The following is a 9,958-nucleotide window of genomic DNA, read 5'->3' on the forward strand; positions in this document are numbered from 1 at the left end:
TAGACAATTATGTTCAGGAGCTGAAATGGTTTTCACTCTACTTGCTCTTTTCAATCTAGACTCTCCCTCAACAGTTTCCAACTACTTTCAAACACCAGTCTTCCTCTCATGAATAACTACATGCCAGCAATGACTAATCCAACAAAGCCTATCAAGTCAGATTTCCACAAAGCCAATGTGTGCAGTGGAAGGCACAGAGTGTGAAGTAGCAGAGTGGGAGGTAGCAGCAACGCACTGTGGTTAGCATGAGCTGTGGCTGCAATAATAAACAGGGCTATGAACTCCCTATGTGTGCAGTTTACTTATGCACTGCTCACTGTAAGAAGAAACTGGTTGATGGAATACGTTTGTTAATTCTTCGTATCTTTTCAAGAAGGAAGCTGTAAAAATAGCTATAAATATTTGCTAACATTTGTACTGGCACTTGTTACCAGACTGTCATGATAGTTTTTCAATCTAACAAAAATATTTTTTTAAAAGCATACAAGCCTTTCTTACTTATGTCATGTCTGCAGCAACTTTTTAAAAAATACCTTTCTTTTCAGATCCCAAATAATATGTAGAATTCAAGCCTTGGAACACTAGGCATTTATAAATACTGCAAACAGAATCTACATCCATTGCTTATGTCCACAAGAAAAAAATATATTAAGAACAATTTCTTTATGAACGGCTTCCTTCAGGACATACTGAAATGCTCAGCATATGTGGGAATATGTAGTCCTTATTATTGTTCTGTATATTTGTAGAGATCTTAGAAGTGCTTTTGCATTACAATCCAGAAATTACTTAGCCAGTGCTTATTTGCATCATATTACTATTTCTTTTGCCAGAAGTCACAGTGGCTGCACACAGGTATATGAAAAGAGTTTAAAATGACTCTAATGTAACCACATGATAACCACATCCTTTGAGAGTCTAGTGCAGAATCTGTAGAAGGCAATGAAGCCAGCAAACTTTTGTTCAGTTATCATGACATCAAGGTCTTTCTTCTTTCCAAATTTGTACCAAAATGCTATAGCTTGGCCTTTCTCTGAGACCCCAGAATGGTCTCACCATACTTCCTCCAGGCACTTGAAACTCAATGCAGACACCCCTTGCATTCCTGAGTAGCAGCACATGATTGGCTGTTCTGAACCGTTACCATGCTTGGAAATACACATCTCGCCCCTCTGGGCTGATGAGCAGGACTTCTGTGGATATAGGGTGAGAAAATGGATAAAAATAGCATGCCCTCCACAAAAAAATATTTATGATACAGAACATATTGTCCAGACTGTGTGACCAGGAAATTAATAAGATAATTGTTTAGGGAGAGTAGGGTGAAATGTGTGTTGGTGTTATTTGCAAGAAGGCTTCCAACTCCATGTTCCACAGGGCTGAGAAATCATGTCTGTTTGGGAATGAAAATGAGATAATTCTATCTTGTGACATTAGCAATCTAATCATAGCACATGCCTGAGCTTTGTATTTCTAGAAACAGATGGCAGAGGGAAATAAGTTTTGCAAGGATTGTTCAGAACTGAAATTCAGAACAGATTGTTTGGAGTTTGTTAGTGTCATGGACCTTTCTTGGCAGTTTGTAATACTGACACTGACACTTTCACCTGCCTACCTGGCTGCCTCACCATACTGTGTCACTCTCTGAACTACTCGTTATTCAGTTCCTGAGTCTCCAAAGTTTACAACACGGTGCTTAAGCTGTCATTGAGTCTGGCATTTTGAAGAAAAGATAGATCATGGTTGCCAGGGTGAGTACAGGGTGAAGGTAAAGTTTACCACAGCAAGAGATGAGGACAGAAATAGAGAAAGCAAAAAGGAGCAGGAAGAGGATGGCTGTGACAGAGTGAACCATCGTATCTTCACTGCAGTACTACTGCTCTTCTGAAAAAGCCCCCAAGTTCAGTTGCCACTTCGATCATAGAGGAGAAAAAAGAGGAAGGCTGCCGTGCTAGAAATGGGAGTCAAGGAACTGAATGGAGAGCACAGAGGGTGGTAGCTATAACCAAAGGATTTTTAAATATATGCAGTGAGGTTTTCAGGCACTGAACAACTGGGCACTGAACAGGCCGCCCAGGGAAGTTGTTGAGTCACCATCCCTGAAGGTGTTTAAAAGATGTGTAGGTGAGGTTCTTAGGGACACGGTTTAGAGGTGGACTTGCCAGTGTTAGATGAACAGTTGGACTTGATGATCTTAAAGGCCTTTTCCAAGCAAAACAATTCTATGATTCTATGTTTCTAAGATGGTGAGTCTGAATGGATTGCCCAGAACAGCTGGCTGGTGAGAATCCAAATTCTTGATCATCATGTGACAGCAGCTTATGGTTACTCTTTCTCTCCTCAAATCCAAGTTTATAGACAGCATGTGATGTTGTTTATAATATCAGCAAATCTTGAGAGGACAGAGTTCCTTTGGTGGGGCTGGCTGCTCAGTGAAACACCAGGCCGCCATTTACACTGACACCATGTCAGCCCTCTGGAGCCCAGGCAGGCTCTGGCACTGCATCTGCCAGCTTGTTTTCTAGCACTCTGCTTGTTACCCCGATCACCCACTCTCAAGTGGACCAGAAGTGCTGTCTTAGCACAGGGCTGCAGTCCTTGGCTTAAACATATCATACCCCATGACTGTATACCAGCATTTAAATTGCAGGATGCTAAATGGTCATCATAACTCCAACAGAAAATACAGAGATTAAGAAACTCACTACCCTTTGTAGAAACCTAGACAGAAAGGTGTCATAGGTGGAGTAGTACCAACAGTGTGCAGAGCACCCACATGGACGCTGAGCTCACATTAACACATTGTGCAGTGGAGTAAATTTTCAAACAGGATCACACACTTCCATTAATTATTACACACAAATACATATGCCTACTCTACTATATCAACATTTCAACACAGAGTTCAGTGCTAATGCAAACCTGTCCTCTACATATAAATAACTTTTATCTTAGCACAGGGTTGTTTTCTTGCAACTGTGCTAGGAAAACTATTCTTGCATATTCTACTTCTATAATGTTAGATTATAATTTGACTGTGATTATCACTTTTGCTGTAATACAAATCTTTCAGATGTGCATATTTCCACCTCCTGGACACAATATATATTGCACTTATTCAGTGATATTGGCATGTATTATGTCTGGCTAAGTACTTCTTGTTATCCTTTGATGGCCCTGATAGAGATAATGGTTTATTGTTCCATCCAGTACAAGAACTCCTCTATAGACTGGGCATCTTTGGGGCTTTTTAAGGGGTATGAAAAGTTTAAGTGATAAATGGATATAAGCATATGGGAATATAGCAGAAGAATGGGGAGGAGGATCACTGTAAATACACTCAAGTGACCACACCTGAGGTGTAGAAAAAACACATACATCACACAAATTGTTTTACTGACCTTGTGTGCTTGGCAAGTAGAACCTCTATGCTAGATAACATAGGCCTATGAGAAACTCTAAGGCACCTTATCATTATGTTTGAGATTCCTGCTTCTTTGTGAGGAAGAGTGCAAGGCTGCACCTGTTTGAAGTCTTGAAATACAGGCGAATACAGCAGGCCCAGTGATCTTCTACCAGAGCTGAATTCTGCAGCACCTGCATCCCTGCTTGTGTCACCTCTGCCTGGGAGCTTAGGTGCTTCTTTGGAGACTCGCTTGCTAGTGAGGTAACTAAAATAAATTTGCTCTTTGCAATTGCATTTGTGGCCTCTGGCTATTTTTGTGACATGTCTGTGTTGGCTTGCACAATAAGGAAGAACATTCTCCCTGGGGGGAGGGAAAGAAAGTGGGCATTATAATTTATTTGTGTTTGCAAGCTTTATGGAATCTGAGCAACATGAAGGAAATTATATTTTCACACTTTTGAATCCAATTCTGGCAGAAGGATGGGAGAAGTCAGGAGCAAATGTCCCACAGGTGCTGCTAATCGAGAGTCTCTGTCTCAGGGCTGCAGTGGACAAGTTCATGGTTTCAGGCAATAGCTGGAGGTGACCGTATTCACCTTGGAGCTGTCGGCATGAGTAACAGGCAGTGCTGTCCCTACTGGCTTTGCCGTTGGTAGATCAGAGTGCAGGCAGAGGAGTGCCCCCACACAACACTTCCGTCTCTGTGACTTTTTCAGAGGGCTGTGGTTAGCTTCTGCTCCCTCTAGATATCTGTAATGTAAAGACTATATACCTGACTGCCTCAGAATTGCATCAGCAAGGAGAGGGACAGCTGGAGCCTGGGAGTGCTGCAGCCGCAGCCCCCCAGCCATTTCCCCGACCAGGCTCAGCCTTTCCCTGGCTCAGAAAGATTGTGCTGGCTGTGGGGCAGTTCTGAGCTAAAGGAGTGGTTTCCACTTTCCCTCTCTGCCTTCTCCTGCCCTCCTCAGCCATGGTGGGTCACTGTGTGGTCAGTGCCTCCTCACCACCTGAATTAAGCCTGCAGCCTGCCCCTTGACCATACCAGGTAGATCAAAGGAGGACACATTGTAGAAAAGGTGTCTGACAACGTTGGTGACAAATGTGTTCCGTTGCATTAGCCACAAACCATGGCTATCAATATCTGCTACTTATTTTTGTTATGTTTTGTCACTATGTGCTTTTTTGCAAAGATATCAATATGTGGACCACCCAACAGTCAAACTGTCAAGTCTGAAACAGATGGGATGGACAAAAGCCCATGTCAGACTGCCAGCACGTGAGCAGGTAACACATTTGAAATGTGGCTGTGCTGCAGCCCTCATTAATGTTTGTAAATATGTAAAGGGTGAGTGTCATGATGATGGAGCCAGGCTCTTCTCAGCGACAACCAATGATAAAACAAGGGGCGATGGGTGGAAACTGGAACACAGGAGGTTCCACTTAAATATGAGAAGAAACTTCTTCATGGTAAGGGCGGCAGACACTGGAACAGGCTGCCCAGGGGGGTTGTGGAGTCTCCTGCTCTGCAGACATTCAAAACCCACCTGGATACCTTCCTGTGTAACCTCATCTGGGTGTCCCTGCTCCGGCAGGGGGATTGGACTGGATGATCTCTTGGCGTCCTTTCCAATCCCTGACATTCAGTGTGGCGGCCGTGCCGCACGTGCTCACAACAGCTGAGCCACCTGTCAGTGCCCACACACACGTAGCCTACGGGAGCACCTGACGGGGATGGGAATGCGAGGTTGCACTTTTTAGATTTCTCAGTTACAGTCAAGTGCTGTAACGCCCCCTGACTGACGGCAAGGGATTTCAGCAATGTTTGCCCCCTCTAGGTTGCCAGACATTGAGCAACGGTGCCATCTAAAGCCGCTTTAGCAGCAACAGGTGCACTTGTTGCCCTGGGGAAGACGATGAGACCCACCCCAGGTGGCCCCTGGGCCCCCTGGCCGGCTAGTGAAGTCGGATTTCCTCCCACGGAGGCCGCGCTCGCTGCGGCCGGGCCGGGCAGGCTCCGGCACCCGGGGTTCAGGAGACCCCGCGGCCCCGCCGCCGTCTCCATAGCTACGCGGGGCCTGGCGCTCGGCGGTCGAGGAGAAGGATCAGGCAGCGCGGCGGACAGCCCCGCGCTCACGCGGGCTGGGGTCCTCGTATCCTATAAAAGCGTGAGGCGGAAGGCCCGCCCTCTCTTTCGCGTGCGGCCGGCGGTGTAGCCGGGGTGAGTATCGGTGTAGCGCTGGGGCCTATCGTACTGAATCCCCGCCGTCGGCGGGGCATCGCGGCGGGAGGGGGCCGGGACGGGGTCCCGGGGCGGCCGGCGCCACTCACCGGGGCGGCCTGTGTCTGTATTTGCAGCAGGAACCCGGGCGGGGACATCACCCACCGAGAGCGCCATGGCCGAGGAAGGGTGAGCGGGGCCGGGGCCGTTGGGGGTGGCGGGCGGAGGGGCCGCGTCTCGGCGGGCCGCGCTGCTCCGTGTCGGGCCTTGCAGCTACTGCCGCGCGGGCCCCGCCATGGGGGTGCCGCCTGCTTCCTGCTGGGGAGAGGCTCCGTGCTCGGCGTGGGGCATGGCTGTGGGGTGGCTGTGTGCAGGGCTTCCCCTCTCGGCGGGGCAGCGCGGAGAGAGCACAGCTGGCCGGCTTGCCTGGAGGACCTAATCTCTTAATTTCTTTCAAGTTCGTCTTTTTACGCTTTTTCCTTTCACTTTGTTCTTTAGCTTCCTTTTCTAATGGGTTTTTTAATGACTGCATGCTTGTAGGTGAATGGGAAGCTCTTGCTAATAGTTGTAAGAGCAATTTCTGTCTTCTCTTTAGCATTACTGCTGGAGGTGTAATGGATGTTAACACTGCCCTGCAAGAAGTGCTGAAGACTGCACTTATCCATGATGGCTTAGCTCGTGGTATTCGTGAAGCAGCCAAAGCCCTGGACAAGTAAGTGTTGTTTTACCTTTTTGTCTATGGTGAATTGCAAAACTGGGTGAGCTATGTTGAGCACACACAGTGCTAACTTTGTCCAGAGGTTTATTAGAAAGATTTTGCAAGAACATTTTTTTCTGCTAGTGAGTTTTGTATTTTGCTGTCTGTTTTGGAGTCTTTAACTATGATCTTAAAATACAGATGCTAAATTCAGCGACTCAAGAATAACATCATCTACTGTATTAGGTTCTGTCTTTTAGTGGCCCCAGTGCTATTGAATTTTCATGTAGGGTGGTTTTGCGAAGAAAATTGAATGGTGCTTTTGGTATGTGGAAGTATAGGGCTCAAAATCCTTGTGCTTTAGGAAGTGATAAACTCAAAACTGAGTTTTTAATTGGGGGGGGTTAGTTTGTGTGTCAGACTTAACCTGGAAGAGTTGGTTTGAGTTTTGTGAAGAAAAACTGAAATTCATAGCTTGCTTTCAGTTTTTTGCTAGCTTCTGGGGTTTGTGTTGCAGCTGTAAATAGTTGCTTTGGTACAATATCTAAACCATTTTAAGCGTGTCATATATGTGCCAACCATAGTAATTAGTTATGGGCTTCTTTCAAGGCTGAAGTACTATATATATCTGTACATATACACATGAATACACACCTGTGTATGTCTGTTTTTATGCACATGCTTCTAAGACTGTGCTCAAGTGTAATACTGCAGTGTTTGAGTGATGACTCAGCAATTTGTCGGATACCCCTTCACTCTTCTTATGAGTGAAAATAGCAGTCTGACAAACCTGCACACAAAAAAACTCGTAAGACAAGGTACCAAATAATGGAAAAGGAATACAACTGAGGTGACTGTCAAGTAGTTTGTAAGAGTTATTTTGAATTGAGCTACACCTTCATATGCTATGTGTTAAGAGGATGATATATGTGCAAGGTTTATATACCTTTGTGTGTGATGGCTTTTGCTTGGAAATGTTTCTGAAACATTCTGGTGAAACTCATGATGAAGAAGGCCACAGATAAAACTGACTTTGTTTGCAGTGGTTAAATTACATTAGGCTAAGCATAGAAGACCTATACAGCTCTCTTTGTTGTCAGGTATCCCTTTGGTATTCTTAACATTGTACCACAGTATACAAAGAGCCTAATTAGAATTGGGGCCCTGTCATAACAGCTTCTTTGAACGTAAGTAGAAAAGATTGTTCTGAAGAGCTTACAACAACTTGACTTGGAAATTGAAACTTTTAATAATTACAATTCTAATGTTAAATTACTGTATGCTGAGGTAAGCAAGAAAAAGCAACTTGTAACTTGTTAGCTTTCTAATAATGACACTAGTTCTTTATGGGACCTGTTGTTGATCTAGTCATTACACCTTTTTCCAAAGACTGGGAATTTTTTAGTGGGATTTTTAAAAGCTTTGAAAACTGGAATGGAATCTGTTAATAAAGCTAGCAATGTATGAGTAGTCTGTTACATACAGGAAAACATAAAAGTAGTAGATAACCTAAAAAGTATATTTAGTATTTCAAAACCATGTGTTGTCTCAAACCCAAAAGTTAAACTTGGGAAGTGGCTGTCTAGAAATGCATGTACTTAGTTTTGTTCTTTGTGGTTTTGGTTATTAAAGTTTGAACAGCATCTGAAGTTACATTTGTCAGTTGTCATTTTTTTTAGACGCCAAGCCCATCTTTGTGTTCTGGCTTCAAATTGTGATGAACCCACATATGTAAAGTTAGTTGAAGCACTTTGTGCAGAACATCAGATCAACTTAATAAAGGTGAGTGTCAGAACTTCAGACACAGGTTTGAAACAGTTGTCCCACTTACAATATAAGCTGCTTCTTTCAGCATATATAGAGCTGAAGCTTTGAAAATCTGTGCTGTCATTCTGCATATGGCTCTTCTAAGCAAAATTTTGCTTAGCAGCAGAAATTGTTTTAGCTCTATGTGGTTGTCATAAAAGCAGTACAAAAACTGTGGATGTAAATGGATGTGTATCAGGTCTTTAAGAGAGTTCAAATGAATTTTTGTGTCGTGTATAACAAGAAATAGAATTAATGCTGCAAGTGGTTGTGTAGCATAGAAGGGGTCTTAATGTTGCTTTTCCTTCAAGATAAAGTACTTACAAGCTGTACAATGATGATACTTTGGCTCCCTCTACTGATACCTGTGAGGAAAGCAGCCATCCGTTACCCAATGCTTCTGAGAGTACAGCAGCTTTTTTGCTGAACCCAGTTATGTCAGAAATGGCTAGTTCTAATGTGATGCAATGTTTTACACAGGTTGATGACAACAAGAAACTGGGCGAATGGGTAGGTCTCTGCAAGATCGACAGAGAAGGAAAGCCTCGCAAAGTGGTGGGCTGCAGCTGTGTGGTTGTCAAAGTAAGATGATGCTAATCATATTGTAGCTTTTTTCTTGACATTTGAAAATAAGCAATAAAGATAAGGTTGCTTTAGATGAAGGACTACTAAATAGAGCTCTTAGCTTTTTTTTTTTAAACAGTTGCTTTCCATTGTTGCTAGTGAAAAATTAACTGCTTCTCTGTTATGTATTTCCTTCCATGTTTATTTAAAATACTGACATTAATTTTGTAAGTTAATGGTTGTGTCCTTAAAGGATCTATGCCCACTTGCCAGTAATCATTAAAAGAAAGGTATTTTGACAAGAAGAGATTAAGTTTTGCTTCAGAAAAAAAATGCCAGTTCAATGTATCTGCTCAATTTGAAAATGTTTTGCAGAGCACATTTTGAAATGACACTGGTAAAGTAAAGCCACCGTACGAGCCTTGAAGACTTTGTTGTCTTTGAGGTCCCAAGAGATGGCTACATCTTCACAGTAAAGCCTAATGCCTTTTGCCTGTGTGTTCATACTTCTGCTGCTGTTTCATATACTTGCTTGAATCCAAGCAGAAATGAAGAATTGGTTTGGATCCATACCAATAGGTGTTACACTTGAATGAAATAGTCTTTTATTAGAAAATGAAGGGAAAGCAACTAGCAGATTGCTTGAGGCTACCTGTATGCAATTTTTGGAGTATTTAGGAATGGCTTGAGAAAAGGTGTCAGGATTTCAGTTGTCCTTTTAAAAATAGGTTGTAAAATTGTGGAAGGGTCTGTATGTTCCTAATGGGGTTATCTTATGTTACAGGACTATGGCAAGGAATCTCAGGCCAAAGATGTCATCGAGGAGTACTTCAAGTGCAAGAAATGAATGAAAAATAAATTTTGAACTTGACTAGTGTGTGTGTGATTAATGAGTGGGTATCTGCAGAATAGTTATTTGAACTGCAATGGATAATGTCAGAAGACAAAAGAACTATGCAGATTTTGGTGTAGTTTGCTGGTATATTGTCTCTGTCAGCTGGCTAAAAAGGTAACAGCAATCCTTGCCATTTGTATTGTAGGGTGCTTCTATTGCATGTTCCTGCCCCAGAGGTTACCAACTTGTGGAATTTAGCACAGCTTCTCAGTTGCAAGTGCTGGTGGTTGGTTTGACAGTGCTTAGGCCTGTACTTCTGCAGAGATTCTGAGTAACTTGTGAGGGAAAGTCTGAAGTACTGCTGCATCTGTGATGAAAATTTGGCTCCCTCTACTGAAGCAAATGAGGAGAGTGGCCTTAACCGTTACCCAA

At 43.4% G+C, this 9,958-nt stretch overlaps 1 protein-coding gene across 2 annotated transcripts; it reads left to right on the forward strand.

Moving 5' to 3' along the window:
- The first annotated feature begins 5,592 nt into the window (after window positions 1-5,592).
- RPS12 (ribosomal protein S12) lies at window positions 5,593-9,562 on the forward strand. 2 transcript variants are annotated; one of them, XM_080341730.1, is made up of 6 exons: window positions 5,593-5,624; window positions 5,765-5,813; window positions 6,220-6,336; window positions 8,001-8,103; window positions 8,608-8,709; window positions 9,476-9,562. In XM_080341730.1, exons 2-6 carry the CDS (start codon window positions 5,800-5,802, stop codon window positions 9,536-9,538), a joined length of 399 nt encoding a protein of 132 aa, XP_080197856.1. In that variant the 5' UTR covers window positions 5,593-5,624; window positions 5,765-5,799; the 3' UTR covers window positions 9,539-9,562. The 2 variants fall into 2 exon arrangements, with proteins under 2 accessions (XP_080197856.1, XP_080197855.1); XM_080341729.1 differs by having other exon boundaries at window positions 5,601-5,624; window positions 5,762-5,813.
- The last annotated feature ends 396 nt before the right edge of the window (window positions 9,563-9,958 follow it).

Source organism: Nesoenas mayeri (genome assembly GCF_963082525.1).
Source record: "Nesoenas mayeri genome assembly, chromosome: 3".
NCBI classification, from domain to species: domain Eukaryota; kingdom Metazoa; phylum Chordata; class Aves; order Columbiformes; family Columbidae; genus Nesoenas; species Nesoenas mayeri.